Source organism: Pelodiscus sinensis, chromosome 2 (genome assembly GCF_049634645.1).
Source record: "Pelodiscus sinensis isolate JC-2024 chromosome 2, ASM4963464v1, whole genome shotgun sequence".
In the NCBI taxonomy this organism is placed as follows: Eukaryota; Metazoa; Chordata; order Testudines; family Trionychidae; genus Pelodiscus; species Pelodiscus sinensis.
The window spans coordinates 227,093,308-227,117,170 of NC_134712.1; the positions used below are offsets into that span (position 1 = coordinate 227,093,308).

At 43.0% G+C, this 23,863-nt stretch overlaps 1 protein-coding gene across 9 annotated transcripts in view; it reads right to left on the minus strand.

Annotated features, from left to right (window-relative positions):
• Positions 1-23,863, minus strand: part of MPP7 (MAGUK p55 scaffold protein 7) — a 304,899-nt gene that overhangs the window by 111,948 nt on the left and 169,088 nt on the right. For all 9 annotated transcript variants that reach the window (XM_075922585.1, XM_075922584.1, XM_075922583.1 and 6 more), the window contains one exon: positions 17,386-17,466. In XM_075922585.1, coding sequence (XP_075778700.1) covers positions 17,386-17,466 — 81 coding nt within the window. The remainder of the gene's footprint in view (positions 1-17,385; positions 17,467-23,863) is intronic.

Below are 23,863 nucleotides of genomic sequence, written 5' to 3' on the forward strand. Positions count from 1 at the left end.
ATCACACGTGAATAGCAGATCTGTTATTGAGTATAAAATTTCCACAGTGGAATTGGGCTGTCTGTATAAAACTGGACCATTACTTCAAATCAACTCAAACTCCTTTTCTGATGTGATATCATGTGATTAACAGTAACCAGCAAATCTAGTAGATTACTGATGATACTTTCAATCTGCTTATGTAAATATGCAAAATTCTGCTTTTCTGAACAGGTTACAAATTCACATTCTGTGTGTTCTCATGCTAGCAGAGGATACCTCATGAGAATAAGAGAGGAAAAGAAAAGTGTCCCATGATATACTACAGAGATCAACTGGGAGACAAGATAAAGCAAACTGCATAGGAACCAAGCCTATTCAACATGCGTATAAAAGATCAGGAAAAGGGGGTAATCAGCAAGATGGCAAAATTTGCAGATCATAAAAAATTGTTCAAGATAGTTAAATACACAGCAGACTGTGGAACTTCAAAAGGATCTCACAAACTGGGTTAGTGGGCAATAAAATGTTAGACGAAATTCAGTGTGGATAAATGCAAAGTAATGCATATTGGAAAACATATGGATAACCATATGGATAAAATGATGGGGTGCAAACTAGTTGTTACCATTCGAGAAAGAGATCTTGGTGTCATTGTTGATAGTTCTCTGAAAACTTCCACTCAATTTGCAGTGGCAGTCAAATAAAAGCAAACAATGTTGGGAATCATTAAGAAAGGGATACATATTAACACAGAAAATATCTTATTGCCTCTATAAATCCATGGTATGCCCGCAACTTGAATACTGTCTGCAGATGTGATCACCTCATCTCAAAAAAACATATCTTGAAATTGGAAAAGGTTCAGAAAAGACAACAAAAAAAAATTAGGGGCATGGAATGGTTGCCATATGAAAGAGATTAATAAGACTGGGACTTTTCAGCTTGGAAAAGAGATGACTAAGGAGGGATATGATAGAGGTCTACAAAATCATGACTGGTGTAGAAAAAATAAATAAGGAAAAGTTATTTTACTTGTTCCCCTAGCACAAGTAAGGATCATCAAATGAAATTAATAGTCAGCATGTTTAAAACAAACAAAAGGAAGTATTTCTTCATACAACACATAATCAACTTACAGAACTCCCTGCCAGAGGATGTTATGAAGGCCAGACTTTAATGGGATTCAAAGAAGAGCTAGATAATTTCATGTAAGATAGGATCATTAATGGTTAGCAGCCAACATGGGTAGGGATGGTTTCTCTAGCCTCTCTCAGGGCTGGGAATGGGCAATATGGGATATATTACTTGATGATTATGTGTTCTAGTCACTCCCTCTTGGGCACCTGGTATTGGCTACTATTGGAAGAAAGGATACTGGGCTAGGTGGTCTGACCCATTATGGGCCTTCTTATGTAGACACATCCCTTAAATAGTTTGTTGCTGCCTATATTATATATCTTACTGTCTTGCTATCTTTATGATACATTAATGGAATGCTAAATTTTAGATAAAGAATAGGTGTACTGATCTTGGTCCATGCAATGCAGCTGGTAAGCAATCACTGGATAATGTCATAGAGTCTTAAAAGGCTCTTTTGACAAAAGCTTCAATAAAACATTCAAAGCAATAGGCATTCTTACCAGAAAAAAACATAGTGGCCAAGTATTCAATTTGATCATGGTTGCAAACTCATTGTCTCCAATGTAATCCAAGAACTTATTTGATAATTGTGCCCTGCTGCGTTAGGGTACATCTACACTGCAGACTTATTTCAAAATAAGATATTCCAGAATAGTTATTCCGAAATAGCGCGTCCCCTAATTTGGACATGCTATCTCAATTCAGAGCCCCAGGAAGCACTGGGGATAAATTACTTAGAATGGCCCTGGTGAGAAGCTATTTCAAAATAGCAGCAGTGGAGCACCCACACTGCAGCTATTTTGAAATAGCTATTTCGGAAAAGGAGTTATTTCTTGTGGAATGAGATTTACAGAAGACGGAATAAGCTGCCTGTTATTTCAATATTATTTCAAAATAACAGGTTTTCTGTGTAGATGCTTGCATTGTTATTTCAGAATAATGCTAGTTATTCTGAAATAACAGTGCTGTGTAGACACACCCTTAGTTTCACAACATTTGTCTGAATAGTTGAAATCCCCATCACCACCAAATCCTATCTATGCTTTGGATGATTTTGTTAGTAGTTTAAAAAAAGGCTTACTCACTTCTTCTGTCTGGGTAGGTGGTCTGTAGTAGATCCCTAGCATGATATAACCCTTGTTTTTTTACCCCTTTTAACCTATCCCAGAGACTCTCAACAAATCTGTCTCCTATGTCCATCTCCAACTCAGTCCAAGTGTATACATTTTCAATATACAAGGCAACACCTCCTCCCTTTTTCCTTCCCTAGCATTCCTGAACAAGGTTTATCCTTCTATACCAATAATCCAGACATTTGTATTATCCCACCACGTCTTGGTGATACCAACTATGTCACAGTTGTGTTTATTTATTTGGACTTTATGCTTATTTCCCATATTTCTTGCATTTGTATACAGGCATCTAAGATACTGATTTGATTTTGTTCCTCAGTTTTGCCTTGTCCCTCCTTTATCTCTGCTATTACAGCCCATGCTCCCTCCCATTTCTGATCCATCTCCCAGGTCTCCATGTTTTTCACTTATCTGTGAGCTTTGGTCACCTGCCCCCAGCAAACCTAATTTAAATCCCTCCTCACTAGGTTAGCCAGTCTGTATCCAAATACACTTTCCCCCCTTTCTCGAGCAGTCATCCTTCGTGGAACAGCAACCAGTGGACAAGGAAACCAAAGACCTCCTGTTGACACCATCTCCACAGCCATGCATTCAGTTCCAGGATGTACCTGTCTCTGCCTAGGCCACTACTTGTGACAGAAAGGACTGAAGAGAATACCACCTGTGCTCCAAACTCCTTCACCCGTACTCCCAGAGTCCTGTCGTCGCTCTTGATCTGTTCAAAGTCATACCTTGTAGTATAATTAATGCCCACATGGATGAGTAGCATGGGAAAGTAGTCAGAGGGAGGGCTGGATAATTCTCGACAATGCCCTCATAACATCTCAGATACTGGCCTCTGGCAGGTAGCATATCTCCCAAGATGACGTCAGGGTAACAGATGGGTCCCTCCACCCCCCTCAGAAAAGAGTCTCAAACCACCACTATCCTACGTTTCCTTCTTGCAGTGGTGGCTGCAGACCTCTTCTGCTTTAGGGGGTACCAGGCTTGTCCTCTTCTGCTTTAGGGGGTGATTCCTTATCTCCCGCATCCAGAACAGAATAACGGTTCTCCAGAACCATAGTGGGAGGTTTGGAAGCAAGGGTGGAGCACTGCCCACTGCCAGAAGTGACCAACCGTGAGTTCCCCCCCCGAGGCAGAGCCATTTCCTCCTCCACTAGTGGCATGTTAGTTGTCTTTTGTAATGAGACAGTTTTCTCAGCAGCCTGGACATGAATACTCTCAAGGAATTGCTCATGGGCTCAAATGCTCCTCAGCCTAGCCACCTCCTCCTGTAGTTCTCCCTCATGTTTCCTCAGCGATTCCACCTTTCACATTGGATGGTCTCCCCAGCATGGCTTTCAGTAAGTGGGAATTGCAAGCCACAGCCCCTGCAAAACCACATCAGGATCTGGGTAGAGGTATCCATGGTCAGGTGGTCTACCTGGCTACAGGTGTAGGTAGCAGAAACAGTGCTGGCACAGGCTTTGAGGGTCTTCCTGATCCATATTGGGACTCCCTCTTTCAAACTCCCCAGTCTGCAGTCCCCTGTCTGCTTCACTCCCCTGGTCACTCTGCCTCTGGCTTTTAAAGCCCACTCACTTAGGTCAGGCCTACCCTCTTGTTAGCCACACAGAGGGAAGCCGATCACAGGCTGAGTGAGGCTGACCAAAGGGAATCAAGGGAACAAAAGATCAAACACTCTCAGATACCCAATCCCAACCGCCAGACTAACTGAAATCACCTGCAAGAGAAACAAAATGCAAACAGTCGAGCAAACTCACTCTCACCAAAACTAGTACACTTTCCTGGTGGCCAGTTAAGCAGCAGGATCTCTTGTGCTCCCTCTCAAATTCCCGGGCCTGCAGCCCCCTGCCCCCTATCTTGATAGTAAGAATAAAACTGAAGTACATAAAGATGAATCAAAGTGAGTCTATTTAAGTATGCCTATTGCTAGCATTTTGTTAAATAAAAAGTGTGAATACATTAAAAAAATGAAATAGGAAGTTCACATCTCATTTATGACTTTATATATTAAACCAATGGTTAAATACCACATGCTCCTCAGTTTTCTCTTTAAAAAATTTTAAAAACATAAATAACCTCAATATTTCTTTATCTTTTCTCAATAGCATTTTTCAGTATAGATTGTCTCTGGACAAGTTAATTGAAAAGTATTCCCAGTCACGCAGGTGCAGTCTTCTCTTCAATCTAAAATATCTTTAAAATACTTCCAAAATGCTATTTGCTTAATGTAATAAGAGCAGACCAAAAAATACTGTAAGAATGTCCAGTGCTTGTTCTCAGTATAGCTATAGGTACGGTTTCTAAAGTATTTCAAATAGTTTAGATTCTTTTGCACCTTGATACACTCAGTCATTCACAGTTGTGCATTGTTCTCCGTTATGTACTTCTTTTGTATTTCATGGCAGGTGTTGGGAATCCTTTTAATATACCCAAATCAACTGTAGGTAAAGAATTTCACTACTAGCAGTCAGAACTATCATATTCATTCTTAAGTGGTTCGAAGAAATTCTTTGTTCCTCCAAAGCAGAAGAGGTATCAACATTTTAAAAAATAGTTTTCAGCCCAGTGGCTTAGGTTTTTTAATAAGACTCCAACTGGTGGCTATGATAAACAACATTGATTTTACACAACTCAAAACTCACTTATCTCACCTGGACAGGAATTCATTTGAAAAGGTAAATTTGACAGTATGTAGGAAATTAGGTATGCAACTGCTATTAAAATCTCTGTGTTAAATAAAAGTAAAATCTGAACCCTCTGTCATGTACAGCAGGCTTCATTTCAAAGTAAGTCAACACCCAGAAAACAAGGATTGGATCTGGCATGGCATTCTTTTTGTGACATAGCAATCCTTCTGGTCTGGAGCCAGAGTAACAAAATGTAGGTGACTGAAATATGAACTCCTATGACTTATTACTTTGGTTTTTAAAATTGAAAATCTTTAAAATTAAGAAAAATTGTGCTCATGTGCCATGGCTCTGTATCAAACAGAACACAGCTTTGCCAACTTCTTAAAGGAGGAATGGAGAGTTTTTAATCACAAAGGTTTTTTTCCAGTTAAAACAGGAATAGAAATTGAAACCTGTAAAAAGGTCGTTTCGGATTTCCAGGCTATAGTAATATTCAGCTTTATCTTCCACTGCTCTTGAAAAACCATGACTTTTATTTGTAAAGTATAATTTTTGTAAACCAGTTTTCTTTGCACAAAATCCACATACACATATGCATACATTATATGATACTTAATACCATCTTTTTCACATGAACTATTATATAAGCAAGTAGGTATGAACTATTACTTACAATCACACCTAGAGAATATAATATTAAACCAGGGACATACCTGCGTATACTTAGTAGGGATGTTAAAATGCGTGCAGTTAACCATGTAAGTGCAGAAAATTTCAACCGTTACATGCAGCAGCCTGCTGCCTAGGAGCTGATGAGCACCAGGAGCTGGTTTTTAAGTTGGCTCCTGGCACGCACTGACTCTCCCCTATCATCCCTCTCGTAGGGAGCTTGCTGCTGCCTCTATATAGAGGCAGCAGCATGGTGTGGCACAAAAGCTCCCCAGGAGCTAGACAAGCTAGATGTGTCTATCCATTTAAATGGCTACATTCTTACATCCCTAATAATTAGATGGATTTTGACTCAATTTTCTACATGCTGTAGCCTTCAGCAAATATAAAAATACAGGAAGTCCCCAACTTCTGAACAGGCTGTATTCCAAAAATGTATTTGTAAGTCCATTGTTTGGAACCTGGAATACATTTTTCCATAGAAACTATGTTGTAAATGATAATTATGTTCCTGTGTTAGTCCACAAAAGACTATTTAACCTATAATGTAGCTGAAATACTGCATATTTGCAATGAAAAATAGTAGAAATAGTTTGTTTTTTTTAAACTTTGAATGCTGGTGCTTGAGGAAAAGCAGGTTTAATTAGAGGAGGAAGGTGGAGATTCTGAAGGGGACTTCTGGGCATTTTTTAGCTGCAGCATTGCCTCCAGCTCTGTGCCAGCTCTTGAGGCCAGCTCCATTTCCTGGCTCCCTCTCCCTTCGGGCTGTTTCTAGCCTCCACTCATCAGGAGGCGGCAAGTGGTATGAGTGTGTGCTGAAGGACTCCAGAGGAACAGGGGGTGGCTGTGCAGCTGGTGGCTGGAGAAAAGTTGTGGTTTCCCGCTTCAAAATATCACTTCTCCCCAGTCACTGGCTGCACAACTGGAGTTTGCCAGTCAGCACTTGTGCTGCTTGCCACTGCCTGTGCCTCTTGCCTGCTTTCCTAAAGCCAGGGCCATACTTACCCATATGCAGAATATGCACCTGCATAGGGCTCCAAAAATTTGGGGCACCACTGGGTCTTACTGTTCATCTACCTCCTTCTATCCCTGTTCTGTGACTTGGCTTCATTTGAAGAGGATCTAGTTAACTTAAAAGTGAAGAAGTCTGCCAGACCTATCAGCAGAACATTGAACCTGTGAAAGAGTAATTCAAATGGTAAAGAAACCATTTAACAGACATTTGCAGACCCCAGGTATGTTCTGTCAGTATCTGAATTTACTGTGTTAGTCTACAGGAACAGAGTTTAAAATTTCCTTCAAAAAACATTTCATTAGTGTGTTGCTAAAGATTATAAAATCACATCTCTAAAAAACCATCATCCTGCTGCCAAGCTGCTGTTGGGCATAGAGGCACCAGTTTAATAGTAGTGCACAGGGCCCTATGCTGGTGCACTTTTGTTTCTATGTATGTATGTTTGTAACTCAAGTAGCGCCTGTATTTCATCTTCAAGATGGAGGAGTAAAGAGAAGACAGAAGCAGGAACACCTTCTACTTAGAGAACACTTCGTAAATATCCTGCATTTCAATTGAAGACTGATGATTAACACATCCATTAATCATGGAAAAATTCCTGATTTATCTATCAATTTTAATCCACAACAGTCTATTGGAAGTTTCTTCTATGCCAACTTGTCATAGGAGGTACTAACTCATCACAGGTGGTGTCTCCTCTGGGTACTGCAGCTTTCTCTTTGACACTTGCTCCTCCAGCCAGGTCACTATATGCTTTTCCCCCCTTGCCAGTGCATGAAAATCTTTCTTCATCACTCTTAGGCAGCCTTCTCATTCACTGCTTCTTGTGGCCACTTTCTCTGTGGTTGAAAGGGAACCCAGGCTTGCCCTCTACTCTGGGTTCCAGCTGAGAGATACTCTAGTCAGCAGCCAAGGCCTGTTCCCTTACAGACCTTTCTGCCTTTCCTGAGCCTTTCCTTATCTTCTGGCTTCCCCTGCTTCCCTGGATATAACAGGCTCACAGCTCCCTCCTTCTAGGGAGTCAGGGGATTAGTTAGTTACCTGATTCACCTGAGCTATGGCCTGTTGAAGCAAAAAACTACTGTAGAAAAAGGAGGTTCCAACCATGAATGTACAGCTATCGTTGGATCCCAAATAATGAGCTTTGATTGACAAGTTTTGGAAAAGTTTTACATGCCCGAGGATTAGGGCATGCCGGTAACACATACATTCTGGTTATCTGGGAGGGGAGAGGAGGCGGCGGGAGCCGTGCAGGGTCTACGGGGGCATGGGAGCCATACGGGGGCTGGGATGTGGCCTGCTGGGGGGGATAACAAGCCATGCGAGGGTGGGAGGGGGGAGGATGCAGCCTGGTGGGAGGGGGTGGAAGGTAGAAGGTGGAGATGGCGGCGGCAGCCTGGCCTGCCATGGAAGCCAGGAGCTGCAGGGGGAGCCAAGATGCTTGCTGCTTGCTTCTGGCTGCCATTTGCCCCTCCCCAGGTACATGCTGCATGCTTGTCTTAGGAACCACTAGGCACTTAAAGAGACAGTTTCCCTTTTTTGTTTTGCTTTTCCCGGCATCAGAAGTTTGCCAGTTTCTACAGTTTTCTGGATGCTTACGTTCCAGATAGCGCAGGTTTTACTGTACTTAGAACAAAATAAAAAACCTATATGCAAAAACCATTCCTGAGTATCACAAGGACAGGAGATAAGGAATAAAGAAATGCAACGTCCACTATTGAGGCTATTTCTGGCTCAACAGTTCACTAGATACTAGAGATAGGGTGTCACTGAAAATATATACAATATCTAAACTAGGAACATTTTAATGAACAATTAATTTTACCAGAACCTCTCAAGAATGTATACAGGCTCTATGTAAAATGAAGGTCTGCATATTTTGATGTTAATGTAAAAACAAAATTCTGTTAAGAGTCCAAGTGACATTTCTGAAGGATAATCCAAGAGATTCCAAAGGAGATGTGTTCCTGGGTCTTATTGTTATATGTACATAGTAGTCAGTTCTCAGAAGTAGGAAAAATCCACACTTTATGAGACGGTGTATGACTCATCTGGAAAGACTCCAATGTGCCAATCTGGTATAGTTTGCAGAAATAATATTCACCTTTAGTTCATTGCTTACATACAGTATTGAGACCGTAGTGGGAATCTGAGATTATTCTTGACAAAAGCTCTTTTTCATGTGTATTAGTTGAGAGGTAGAAGGTTGATCACAGGTCTAATAAAGAGGTAACTGCATACATTTCACTTAAGTATGCAGAGTTCCATATAATCACAGTTTATATATTTATGCAGCAGCACAGTGCAATGTAAAATACAAGTTTTGAAAGTACGAGTTATTTATTAAACTATGCTCTTACTGAAGACGTAAAGTCAGCTGGAAACAGAGCTAAAATATCTAATTTACATCTTTATCCCAGGAATTAGAAACCTCTGAAAAATGTACTACAGGAATTGCAAAGAAAAAGAAGTAATTGTATGCAATATTCCATTTCTAAATAAACCACGTATTAACATGCTCACATGCAGCTCAGTATCCTTAACTATTCAAAATAAAGTGTATGTACAGTAATCCTCCTTTTTTTTTAAATCTGAGGTTATGACACATAACCACATGAGTGGAATCCTGCAAATCTGCAGATACCTGGTTTATATCTGAAGATCATTTTGTGTATTGTGGATTTGTGGTTTCATATGGATACAAATTTTGTATGTGTGCAGGGCTCTACATATGAGCCAAAGTTAAAATAAAAAGTTAAAATACTAGCTAAGTCCCTTTAATTTAAAATCTAAGAATTTCAAAATATCAACCTTGGGATAAGTTTGCATTACGTTTTAAAAGTCACAATTCCAACTAATTAAATGTCTCTTATGGAAGTTATTTCTTCCTTCAGAACATTGCTTTGTGAATGGAAAATGCACTAGATAACATGAACTTGTCACCGTTTTACAAAACCAAGAGATATGAATGATCAGGGCTCGCCAAGCTGAGGCAGGACCACTCCCCACCTTTCGGATGGTAAAATACCAGGTTTGGTCAACACATAACTATAGGCATTATGCTAGCCAATCCTGTTTTGGGGGGTGGGTAGGAAGGAACTTTTCCCTTACCACCATATTGACTTGATTAAAATTGAGAGGAAGGAGGGGGAGAGGTTCCCAGCTTCCCTACTGCAGGGTGTTTTTCATGCATGGCATGATGTTCAGTAGTATGGTAACTCATTATTTAAGCACAGGGCAGATGTACAGTGCTGGTACACCATAAGAAAGCAGGAATGTAAAATCCCATTGGTTAACTGGTGAAACATAATGTTTAACCAGTTAACCGATTACAGGGGGAAGGACGGAACAAGGGGAAGGGGGCACTCCAGCGTGGCTGAACTGGAGCAGCCCCCTTGCCACTGACAGGGACTACTCTGGCTGGGCTGGAGTGCCCCCTGCCCATGGCAGGCCCTGTGGGGCTGGAGCAGCTCCCAGCCCTCGGTGGGTGGTGAGCTGCTCCAGCCCCCACCAGTTAATTATTCAATCCCTATAGCAAAGGTGTATAGTGATAAGATAAATGTCTTGGAAAAGGACTTTAAAAGAAGTGTTCATTAAAAGAACTTACAGGGGTGTACATCTGATTGGTATGTCAGGGAGCTTATCCCTTATGCTTATAGTTCACCGTAAACCTCTTAAGAGGTGGAGGTGGGTGGTAAGGTCCCAAGCAATGGATTTGCTGGAGGGACCAGTCAGAAAAGTGAGGGAGAGCAGGTGGAATCCCCTCATCCTGGGATGGTCAGGTCCCGGCAATGGATTTGCTGGAGGGATAGGGACAGAAAAAGTCCCCTGGATAACAGTGGAATAAATATGGGGGTTACCAGCAGTGTACACTGCTGGGTAGTCTCAGACATCTAATAATAAAGTTGCAAACTGATTAAACCATGGAAAATGGTGCCTGTACTTCTTTTGGTATAGCCAGACAATGTGATAATCCTTACGTCCCATAAGATTCTGAAAAGAAAGTTACTCACCTTATGCAGTAACTGAGGTTCTTTTAGAGAATTGATGTCCCAGTGGGTGTTCCACCATAGGTGTTTGAGCACCACTGTGCCTCAAGTCAGAGAATTATGATAGCAGTGCCCTTGACAGACTGTGTATGTGAAGCAGTTGGCATATGCCATTTGGAGAGGATACACATGTGCAGCCAAGTGACCCTTCAGTTCCTTCTCTACCCCAGAAATGAGATGTTCCGAAGCAGAGGGGAGAAAAGGTGGGTGGTGGAGCATCCATAGGGACAAACATCTCAAAGAATCTCAGTTACTCCTCACTTTGTGCAGTATCCCTGTAGGTGTTCCACCTTAGTGACTATGAAGCAATACTCGTGCTTAGAGGAGAGAGCTTTGGTTTCTCAGTCTGTACCATAGATAGCACACTGTATCTGAGGCTGAATATTTCTCTAGAACATAATGTTTGGTAAAAGGTGAGTGCAGAAGCCTAGGTGGCAGCTCTGCAAATATCAGTTATAAGAAAGTTCTTTAGGAAGACTGTAGAGGCAGACATTGCTCTCGTGGAGTGAGCCCACATTATTTTTGTGGGGTCTTGATTATAGGTGTAATAAGAGAGCTGAATGCATTCAAAGATTCGTTTGGATAAACTTTGCTTAGACATAGTCATGCCTGGCGACCTTTCTGCAGTGGAAACAGAAGATTTGTGGAATGACTTAGTCTTTCTATATATATAAATAAAAAAATTCCTGTGGGATGACAGAATGATGTAATTACGTCACTGCATCCCACAGTCCCTCCCCACTCAGAGCCTCACCTCCTCCCCTTCCTTCTTCCACCCTACTGCTAACCCAGCAAGAATCAGCAACCCATGGCAACCCGAACAGCAACAGGACTTAAGGTAAGCTGTTGCTGCTGCTGGTGGGTTTGGGGGAAGGAGAGAGGAGGAAAATTGCAGTGTTCTGATGGCAGGAGGAGGTGGGGGGGCCGACGGACAGGCCTGCTGCAGGGAGGAGCCTGCACTGCGAGACACCCCGGCCCCTGAGCCATGGTCGGAGCTGGCTGTACCTCCAGCCGCTGCCACATAGCAGGCAGCTGCTGGAGTTTTAAATTGCGCTGCTTTGGCAGCACAGGGTGGGGCACCAGTGAGGCCCATAGCAGGTGGGGGGCAGGGGAGGCCATGGAAGAGGCCCACTGCAGGGGGGCCAGGACTAGGGAACACCCCCACACACAATGCAGGTCTTACTGCTGTCCTCCCCTCTACCACTGGAGCACTGCACTTTAAATTGTTGTCCTCCTGCCTGGGCCTCACCCCCCTTCTTCCTGGTGGGCGACAGTGAGGAGTCTGGGCCCAGGGAGAGCACAGGGCTTGGTACGGCTGGGGAGGAGTGGGGGATAGCAGGGATTGGAGTGGCAGGGGAGGGGAGACTCTGAGCCACAAGACCTCCCCGCTTTTGGAGGGGGAGCCACGAGCCCTCCACTTTTGCAGCCAGAGGGAGTGAGCCAGGCCTGCCACAGCTTTGGCCCAGCCCAGCCCAGCCCCCTGGCAGCCGGAGGGAGAGAGCTGGGTCAGCCACTCCTCTGGTAGCCAGAGAGGCGGAAGGAAAGCTGGGGTTGGCCTGGCTTTGCGGGAGCCCGTCGATTGGGGAAGAGAGCCAGGGCAGGCCAGTGCTGCCACACCTCAGCCTGGCCATCCCCAGCAGCCAAGGGAGATCTGGGGCTGCCTACGCCCAGTGAGGAAGGTTGGCAAGCGTAGAAAGAAGGGGGCATTGCGGTCTGGAAGGAAAGGGTTTGGAACAGAAAAACAGCAAGCCAGAAATCCTTAATTCTGTCAGTTATTTTCTATCCAAATACCCAAAAGATGCCAAGCTCAGAATAACTCAGATTTTACATGGGTATATAATTATCTAACAAGCCTAGAATCTTACATCACATACAATATAAACTTTGGAAATAAGTAATCCACTTAAATCTAGTAACCACTCAGCATGAAGAAGCTAACAGCTTAAGTACAGATAATTAAATAGGAAAGAGTTTTCATCAATGGTATTTTGGAAAACATCTGGAGTCACTGTCTAGTAGGTAAACAGGTTTATAAAAATTAAATGAATTGTACCACATTTATCTGTATTGGGGTAGAGTACACTGAAGTCCCAACCAAGAACTCAAAGAGAAGCAGCAGAATTTGTGTAGAACTGACCAAATGTATCTGTGCAGACACCCACTGTAACCCATGCTAGAACATGGCTCTTTTTTCCCCTTTTGAAGCTACATCACATGTACAGGTTTGCACCTCACACTTGCTGCCAAGCTTTAGCAGACCTGTTAGCCTCCATACTTGACTTGACCTAGTCACTGCAACAGGACAAATGACCACACAGACAGAATGGATTATATCACCATTTCTTCTTATAAAAAGTGATGAGTTAGTTACGTTAGTTACTATTGGGACCACAAAATAGCCTTTAGACTCATTCCATTAAGGCCTCAATGTTGAAAATATACATGGTCTACTACCACCTGAACATATACAGTAAAATGCAGGAGATGGGGAATTGGCTTTTTTTTTTTTTTTTGAATGGAAAGCTGAGTGAAACATGCTAAGAAAGTTTAGGCACTGTATATCACCTTGGACAAAAATAGGCTATCACCTTCCAACATAGCTGTGGGACAACAAAAATCATATGAGCACAGTGAGGCATTTAGACTAGAAAGCCTCATTGTTCTATACCTTCAGTCATATGGCAGTTAATAGATACTACAATACCTTGACTACTGACCTACTGCCAAGGTGTAAAACTGAGCATCAGAGGGACTATAAAGAAGTAACCCCACTAGATGGAGCTACTTCTGTTCCTTCACCAGCAAAATGGTTATTATCTAAACAGTCATTAACTCAGACGCAGGAACATATATTCTAGTGACAAGTGTAACCTTTATAACTTATATTTTATCCCACCCCTAGTGAAAAAACAAACAAGAAGCAAGCAGCTAATATGGGTTAAACTTAATCATAGCATGCATGTATTATTGTCAGCTAAAAAGTGACAAATCCCTGTTGCAGGGCATTTTATGGAATCCTTGAGGTTTTGTACGATAAGTGGAAGAATTTTGGAGGGTTTTTGATAACTACATTAATTAAATGTGTCATCTGAGGTATAAAATCCTACTATTTATGGATATTACTCACAGTTTTTATTTTAATTCATGTATTCTGTCAGTCGTCAATTAAAAAGCAAAATTTCAATTGGGAAAGACACCAGAAGACTGGAAAGGGGCAAATATAGTGCCCATCTATAAAAAGGGAAATAAGAATAACCCAGGAAACTACAGACCAGTCAGTTTAACTTCTGTGCCAGGGAAGCTAATGGAGCAAGTAATTAAGGAATTTATCTGCAAGCATCTGAAAGAAAATAAGGTGATAGGTAACAACCAGCATGGACTTGTAAAGAACAAATCATGTCAAACCAATCTGATAGCTTTATTTGATAGGATACAAGCCTTGTGGATAAGAGAGAAGTGCTGGATGTGCTATACCTAAACTTTAGTAAAGCATTTGACACGGTCTAACATAACCTTCTTATCAATAAACTAGGGAAATACAACCGAGATAGGGCTACTATAAGGCGGGTGCATAACCGGCTGGATAACCATTCTCAGTAATTATTAATAGTTTACAATCATTCTGGAAGGGCATAACAAGTGGTGTTCCACAGGGGTGTGTTGTGGGACCAGTTCTGTTCAGTATCTCCATCAACAATTTAGACGATGGCATAGAGAGTACGATTATAAAGTTTGCAGATGATACCAAGCTGGGAGGCGTTGCAAGTGCTTTAGAGGATAGGGTCATAATTCAAAATGATCTGGACAAACTAGAGAAATGGGCTGAGGTAAACAGGATGAAGTTTAATGAGGATAAATGCAAAGTACTCCACTTAGGAAGGAACAATCACACATACAGAATGAGAAGTGATTGTCTAGGAAGGAGTACCACAGAAAGGTATTTAGGGGTCATAGTGGACTACAAGCTAAATATGAGTCAACAGTGTGACACTGCTGCAAAAAAAGCAAACTTGATTCTGGGATGCATTAACAGGGCTATGTCTATACTACAGAGTTTTTGCGGAAAAACGTGTTTTTCTGCAAAAATTCGCGGAGCATCCACACCTCAAGTGCGTTTTTATGCAAAAAAATTGAAAGAGCAGAGAGTTTTTTGTGCAATAGGTATTCCTCTTTCTATGTGTGGATGAGGAACAGGGTTTTTTTGTGCAAAAGAAGCAATCTGATTAGGCCTTGGTTGGATTAGTGTGTCCAGTTCTGAGCACCACATTTCAAGAAAGATGTGGAAAAATTGGAGAAGGTCCAGAGAAGAGCATCAAAAATAATTAAAGGCCTAGAAAACATGACCTATAAGAGAAGACTGAAAGAACTGGGCTTGTTTAGTTTAGAAAAGAGAAGACTGAGAATATCAGTTTTCAAGTATCTAAAAGGGTGTCACAAGGAAGAGGGAGAAAAATAGTTTCCCTTGGCCTCTGAGGATAGGGCAAGAAGCAATGGGCTTAAACTGCAGCACGGGAGGTTTAGCTTGGATATTAGGAAAACCTTCTTAACTGTGAGGGCGGTTGTGGAATCTCCATCTCTGGAGATATTTAAGAGCAGGTTGGATAGACATCTATCGGATGATTTAGATGAGCGGTTGGAAATCTGCGGCATGCGAGCTGGTTTTCTGTGGCACACAGGGTGGAAGCTCAGCCCTGCGAACCTCAGGATTGCCACGCAGCTGCAGGATGGAGGGCCAGCTCTGGCTTTGTGATGAGAGGGGAAGCAGGGTGGGAGAGGCACGCGTGGCATAGCGTACAGGCCAAGGGTGCCTGGCAACACCCTGCACTAAGCTCCTCAGAGCTGGGGCTACCCTTGCCCAGCCTGGGCATGCGGCTCCTGGGAACTAAGGGGTTCACACACACCCACACCCACACACACACACACCCACCAGTTCTACCTCCTACTATGGGAGGGAGTTGAGTTGGGGTTGCTCTGCAGATCGGGCCTGGGCGGCCAGTCACATGTGGGCACCAGGGCCCGGGCTGTGCCGTGCTGCTCCCCATGAGCTGTGTGTGGAGGTGGGGAGCTCCTTCCCTCACATGCTGCTGTGCCAGGCTGGACTGGAACCAGGCTGGGGCAGCCTCAAGTTCTGCTCACCTTAGCCCCGAAGGTGCAGCCTACAGGTGAGTGGCAAGCCCTGGCAAAAGGCTGGGCTGGGCAGGGAAGCGACTCAGCTCCCCTCTTTCACCTCCTTGCCCTAGCACTGCTCCCAGGGGGCTGTGAGACCAAGCGCTGCTGCCCTGCCAGTGAGTATGCTGGGGGCACGGATGTGGGAGTAGGATGGGGGGAGGGGGTGAAGGAGGATGTAAGGGCAGAATAGGTGGGAGCAGAGGTTGCACTGAGGGACATGGGGAGATGCAGGGGATCATGCTGGGGGGTGGCCATGGGTCTGTGGGGAGCAAGGCTGGAGCAGAGGGAAGATGTAAGGGGGGAGATAAATTTTACTTTGCAGAAGTTGCACTTTCCTTTACTCCCCATGTCTTTGTCTCCTTCTCCAACTAGCTATTTGGCTACACTCCCTCTCATACTCCCACCCCCTACCCTCTCCTGCTGCCAAACTCCCTTCCAGAACCTGGCCTCCTCACACCATCCTGCACTCCATTTCCCGCCCAAATCTTGCATCCCTATCCCACTCGCTGGCAGCCTTGTCCCACACATTGAACCCCTTATTTTTGTTCCCACCCCAGAGCCTAAGAGGGTCCACAAAATCCACTAACTCTGGAACCTCAGAAAAATAAATCTGGCCTCAGTCCTCCCTGTCCCTTCCCCTTGCCTGGAGTGCCAGAAGAGTGAGATATCCCAGCTGGGGGGCCACATCAGTGAGGGTTGGGGCTTTTCGGAGGAGGTTTTTTGCTTCTGACTTGTGTGGTCACCAACTGATTTTTCTGCGGGTCAGTGGCCCCTGCACCAAAAAAGGTTCTCCACCCCTGCCATAAATAAAGAAAACATTGAAACCTTCGGTGTTGGACATAAATGAATGTGTTGGTTTATCAAAATTCATTTTAAATAAAGTTTGATAAACCAACATGAGAAAGTTAAAATGCTTAATCTATTCAATAATTTAAATTAAACTAACTAAATTAATTCTCCCTAACTGCAGCACTAGCAAAAAGGCTTGGGTATAATAAAGCAATTAACAGTGAGCTTCCATTAGCTTGTGGTGGCCCACGAAAAGGTTTGCATTGACCCAGGTGGTCCTCAGGGTGTGCAGTGGAGAAAGTCCCTCCCCCCTCCCAAGAAAGCAGCATGGCCCAGGGAAGGAAGGTTAAATCTTGGTACTCCATTTCAGAAGGTTGCTAACCCCTGATTTAGACAGTGCTTGGTCCCACCATGAGGGAAGGGGACTGGACTTGATGATCTTTTAAGGTCTATTCCAGTTCTAGTATTCTATGATTCTGAACAGATCAGAATAGTGGTTTCAACATTTTTACACTTTTATTAAAAGACATCTGAAGAAATATTTTATTGTGTAAATTTACTTGCTTAATTTTTTTTGAACAATTTTTGTAAATAACTAATACCTCTCCACAGAAACTTTTGTGAAGGTCAGTAACAACATTATAATGTACTGGTAATGCTAACTGCCTTTCTTGCAGTACATTTTTGCTATAAATACTGAGTCATTCCTTCCTAGTATTTGAAACAATGACTGAAACAGACTAAATGTCAGGAGCATTAGAAAATGGGTATGTGTGTGTTTTGCAAGTGTAAAACATCCTCACCTTGATATTTGGTTTTGACAGGAGCTTCAACAACTCTCCGATCTCAGGGTTCAATGGCTTGCTTTGCAGCTCCTCAGCCAGCTGTGAGGGAGATTGAATTGACACAAAGAACATTAGCAAAAGCATTGTTTTACCCAGTGCCTCAGTGACAACTGAGACTCTATCGCGTTCAAGGTTATTACTTTCCAATATGTTTAAACAGAAGCCAGTATGAAGAAAAAAACCCAGACCATCAATCATTGCGCTTCTTTTCTGGCTCTCAGTGGACCAGATTTAAGCCAGGCCTTTCGGCTCAGTTTAATTCAAGTAATCATATCTGGCAATAATGCAGCCAGATCACATTTTCTGATTTATAGCAATGAGAGCAAATCCCAGCACTTCATTTAAGTGAATGGTCCTTTGCATGCAGACAAAGGACTATTTGTAAAAACTACTGGATCAAGCTTTGACACTGTCTATAAAAAATTGCTTTTCAATGAGGTGGTGAAATCTACACTGCTTCCAAAAACCCACAGTAGTGTTGCTGTTTAGGGCTAGTATAGTAAAGCAGAGTGCCCCTACAGAGCAGGCAGTCTGAACCTTTTATTATGTTTACACATACATGGTAAGTAGCTTGTTAAAACGAAAAGTAGGTTATAATCATACTATGGTCTATAACAGGTCACTAGCTATTCAAGTACACAAAATGCACAAAGAATATCCTAACTACACAATCAGTAATTTATGTTTGGCAATATTATGACTTTGTGGTTTGGTGAACAATAGAACACCAGTCTAAAATTTAATCTCAAAGCATGTTTTAATTTTTCTTATCGCTAAATTTTTTAATAATTTGAATTTAAGATGCATATTTTCAGTACTACAGGATTTCAAGTGTCATATTTTTCCAGGACATATTTTTCACATCACTGAAGCCTAGCCTAGAATAATGAAGTTAAAATTAATTTCAGTTCACAGAAATCATACAAAAAGATATTCAAAAGAAATTACTATTGTGAACAATGTAACTATCTCCAGAATACAGTTATAAAACTGTAAGCATTAAAAACATGAAAATAGATAATAAGAATAATTTCCATATTTTTGCCATTAGCTTAAAATTCAGAGTTAGAAATAATAAGATTGACGAGAAAGTTTACCATATACATTCCAATAACTGTTTAACTCTGACTCACACAAACAAATGTTGATCATCTACAGCAGTATTTTTCTACATAAGATATAAATATTATTATTATATTAATAATGTACTCTACAATAGGAAAGCAGCTTAAGAGGTCATCAGAGTGAAATGTTTCAGGCACATAAAACCAAGTAATGCAACTGGTGACTGAGGTTTAGTGTAGCATGATTTTTCAAACAGTTAGTTTTAAGAAGCTCAGTATGATCTGAGAAAATACAAGCTCCTAGTGCGTCTTCCTGGGCAGCTTCCCTTTGTCATCTCTTGCCTTGGCTTCATGCTGCTCATTACAATTGATTAAAGTCTACCAACTGCAAATTCGCTAACAAAGATCTATTCTTTAATGAGTAAGGCCTTGTCTACACTTGCACTTTCTGTCGAGAAAAAGTACCTATGAATGACAAAAACTGCTGATTGTCCAGGCTATAGCGCAACAAATGTCGCTAGAATCGGCATATTATCGCAACAGAAAGCTTCCACCTCTGCACGAGACTTTTGTCAGAATGGTGTCAACAATCATGAGGTATGCATCAGACAGGTTTGTGTCAAGTTGGTTGGACTCCAGCATGTATCCCACAGTGCCCTGTTTAGCCTCTCTGGACATCAACTTGAATTCAGCTGCCCTTCAGCCACATAATGCTCTCCTCCCACTTGCAAGCCCCAGGGAATTTAAATCCATTTCCTGAGTCCCTGGCACATTGTGTGGTGGTCTTCATGGCATTCTCAGGAAACAGGGGTGGCATCTCTAGACCTAAATGCTCCCTTGGTTGTAGTAAAGTAGAGCTTTTGGATCTAATTGGTGTGTGGGGTGAAGATTTGGTGCAATCGGAGCTGCAGGTGACCTGGGACATGTACAGTCACATTTCTCAAGCACTGTGTGCCAGGGGATATCAGCAAGATACCCTACAATGCAGAAGCAAGATCACAGAGCTCCAGCAGGCCTACCACAAGGCAGAGGCAAACAGCCATTCTGGTGGTGCACCCCAAAAATGCCAATTTTATAAAGAACTGGATGAAATTCTGGGTGAGGACCCAACAACCAAACCCAAGCACACTGTGGATAGTTCTCAGAAGATAAAACAGCTAGAAATACTTGTGCCGGATACATAGACACAAATCAACAAAAAGATTGCACCTTGCAGCGAAGAATTGTTCTCAAAAGTATTTTTTAAAAACATCTTATAAATCTGGGGGGAAAGCCCTGAATAGTTGAAAAAGCAAAATAAAGAAAATAATTTTCTCACCCCAAAGGATACACTATCAGTATAAAAATATAAAGCATCTACAATATCACTGGTATTGCCTACAGGAAAGAAAATTTTTGCCAGTATGTGTATAAAAGCTGCCACAACTATTATTTCTGCAAGTAGTACATTATTTTGTATGGGTTTTTTTTTACATGTAAGCGGTTATTTCTGGTGTGACGTAGGTTGTGTACTTTGGGTACTGAATAAATGGAGGATTTCAGGAAGAGATGCTCTTCTGAAATTCTCCCTTTAGGGGAACGAATGAGTCTTACCTAGCAACATCCGCAATATTACCTAATTGAAATATTATGACATCTGATGACCAGAAAGGCTAACCAGCTACGAGGCTGAATGAGCCATGGTCGACCTTTAAAGAAGTTGTTGTGAAAATGCATAAATAATAAGTGGGCTGCTACATTAGGCTAAAATAAAACTTTGAAATGAAAACTTGTATTGTTAGAACAGTAGAGTGGTAGGTATCTGCTCAGGTCTTATGACGTGAAAAAAATCCTTGTCTGTTACTATAGCTTTGATTCAAGATCAGAAGGAAATGTTGACATTCATAATGAAACTTGATTGAAGCAGTAATATTGTTTATATGTCTCTTTGAAAGTTGTGGTAAAATGTATGTATATTGTTTATTGGATAAATTATTATTTGGTGCTAATTAATTGTCATGATGTTTGGGAGATAGAAGATTATGCCAAAAGCCTATTATGCAGAGAGTGGGTACTGGAATCCAGACATTTGAGGGTTTGGATAGACAGTCGGGAAAGCCTTTATATCTGCACAGTACTGATTCAAATAACAGTTTTAAAAGGGAATGTTACTCACCCTGTGCAGTAACTGGAGTTCTTCAAGATTGTTGTCCCCGTGGGTGCGCCACCTTAGGTGCCTGAGCACTGCTGCGCCTCTAATTGAAGATTTTAGATAGCAGTGCCCATGATTGGCTGCACATGCAGGGCACCAGCACGTGACATTTGAAATGGCTACTATGCCTATGGAACCAACTGTCTCCTAAATTCCTTTTCTTACCTGGATGTAGATGAGTTCAAAGCAGAGGGGAGGAAGGATGGGTGGTGGAGCATCGACAAGGACAACGATCTTGAAGAACTCCAGTTACTGCACAGCGTGAGTAACCACCTCCACCTCCTCCTCCTCCTTGTGTCCTTCTCCTCCTCCTTGTGTCCTCCTGGGTGCTCTACTTTAGGTGATTACAAAGCAATAGTCGCATTTGGCGATGGAAGCTTTGGAGCATATGAGTCAGTGACCAAGAGTATTATTCAGCCAAAATGGATTTCACAATATACAAAAGTCTGAATGGCATAATGCTGCATGAATGTGTTTATCGAGGCCCATGTGGCAGCCTTGCAGATTTGTTCAGTTGGCACACCCTGTAGGAATGCCATTGATGCTGCCATAGCTCTTGTAGAGTGAGCCTGTATGATGGGCAAGGGCTCCTTTCTAGATGTGGTATATGCTAAGTGTCTATAATCTGGTACCCATTTAGATAGTCTTTTGATATGTGATCTCTCTGTAGATGAGACAAAGAGCCGTGGCACTCTATGGAAGGCTTTTGTGCATTGTAAGTAGAAAGTGAGTGCCCTATGGACATCTAAGGTATGAAGTGCCATCTCCCTGTGGTCCTTATGGGGTTTCGGGAAGAAGACAGGTAAGTATATAGATTCATTGCAGTGAAACGACGTAAATACCTTTGGGAGGAATTTGGGATGTGTATGTAAGATCTCTTTATCCTTATCATGGGGTGCGCCGCCCAAACCCCCAATAGGGCCGGGCGGATCAGCTTCGCCCTCATGAAATTTCCTCAGCTAAAGTCCTTCTAATCCAGGCGTTTGGGCCCAGGGCCTAGTTCCCTACACCCCGGTCAGCAGGGTAGTGTGGCCCAGCGGCCAAGTTTATTGCACCCCCTGTCTGGCATAAATATGGCCCAGCAGCTGAGTCTATAGTTCACCGTAAAGGCTCCCCTCTCTGGGAGGGCAAGGACTGGGGGAATACGGGGACCTGGACCCTTCCTTTCCACCGGGCCCCAGCCCAAGGTCCTATCAATGGTAAGTGGTTCCCACCACTGTCTTGGCAGGGAGTTCCCCCGAAACACGCTAAGTTCACTAAGAGGCCTCCTGCTCCCTGCCCTGGACTGCTTCCTACCCTGATTCCCTGGCCGACGTAGTCCCCACCTGTGTTGGCGGACGCTGCTGCATCCTCATCGTCATTGTCTACGGTTGATGCAGTGGCTATGGCTGGTGCAGCAACTGCGGCTGGTGTGGAGGCTGCGGCTGGTCCAGTGGGGGCAGTTGCTCCTATGCTCTAGCAGGAGCTCCTTTCCCTCCACTGGTCAGCCCCAACTGAACTGCTCTTGTGGCCTTTATTCTGCCTCTGCAGTTGGAGCATGCTCAGCAGGGGAGGGGCCTTCTCAGCCCAGCAAGCCTGGTTAACCCCTCAATGGCCAGTGCAGGTTTGGTACACCCAGTCACAGTCCTTATGGAATACGGTGTATGAAGGGTCTGCTGTGAGAGCTCCCAGCTCTCCTATTCTTCATGTAGAAGTGACTGTGACAAAGAAGGCCACTTTCATGGATAGATATAACAGGGAATAGGTGGCGAGAGGCTCAAAGAGCTCGCCTGAGTATGAGGTTCAGGTCCCATGCGGGAGTGGGGTCTTTTAGTGGTGGAAACATATTGTGTAGGCCCCATAGGAATCATTTGATCAATGGGTGACTAAAAGCAGAGTACCCCTGTAATGGAGGATGGAGAGCTGAAATGGCAGTGAGATGTACCCTGATAGAGTTCAAGGACAGACCAGTGCGGTGCAGGTCTAGGAGGTACTGTAATATCTGTGCGACCTCCGTATAAGCCAGAGCATAGTTAAGGTCTGAGCACCAAACCATGAACTGGTACCATTTTTGTTTGTATGTTTTCCTGGTCATAGGTCTGCCGCAATTCATGAGGATCTGCTGTACTGGTTCTAGGATTGACCTCTCCATGGAAGTCAAGCAGCCAGCATCCATGAATGAAGATGTAGCATGTATGGCGGGATGCTATCTCTGTCTGATGCGTTGTGTGAGCAGGGTTTGGACTGGTAGAAAAGGAAGTGGTGGTAGTATGGTTATCCATAAGAGATATGGGTACCAAGTTTGTCTGGGCCATTTGTGAGCTACGAGGATCACTGTGGCCCTGTCCTGTTTAATCCTGAGAATCACATGTTGGAGAAGTGGGAGCAGGGGGAATGCACAGGACAGAGGCACTTCCCACTTTATGCTGAACACATCCCCTAGAGAGTGAGGGCCTATGCCTGCTTTTGAGCAATAGTACGGGAACAAATGTTCATGTGGATGGCAAATAGGTCCACCATCAGGAAATCCCACTTCTGGAAAAGGTGTGTCAGTTCTGATGGGTTGATTTCCCACTCGTGGTTCTGTGGGAAGTGTCTACTTAGGTTGTCTGCAAAAATGTTGTCCTTGCTAGGGAAATAAGTTGCAACTAGGTTTATGTTTTCATGGGATGCACCATTCCCACAGGTGAATTGCTTCCCAACAGAGCCGAGAGGACTGAGCTTCTCCCTGCTGGTTCATATAGTACATCATAGTGACATTGTCCATAAGTATTTAGACTGTTCTGTTTTGGATCAGCGGGATAAAGTATACACAGGCACTGTAGACTGCCCTAAGCTCGAGTAGGTTGGTATGTTGTTTGGCTTCCTCTGGGCCCACTGTGCATGGACTGATTGAAGCATGCACCTGTCATGATCAGGAGGAGTGCTGACCAGCAAAGGATTCAGGCAGTTAGCCAATAAAAATGCAGGTAGGAATTTCAAACGAGATAAGAGGGGGTTTTCTTTCTCTCTTCTTTGTTTAAAAGCAAAGCAGTTTCTCCCAGGTATTGAGGGAGATGCTTCTCTCTCTATGAACGGACTTCTTAAAATGCATAAGTAGGGAAAAGTTTAGCTAGTCCTTCAGGGTTTATTGTTTTCCTTGTTTGGGGTTTGGAAATCATGTCCGAGGTGGTTAATTGTTTTCCCTTTTGTAACTAAAGAT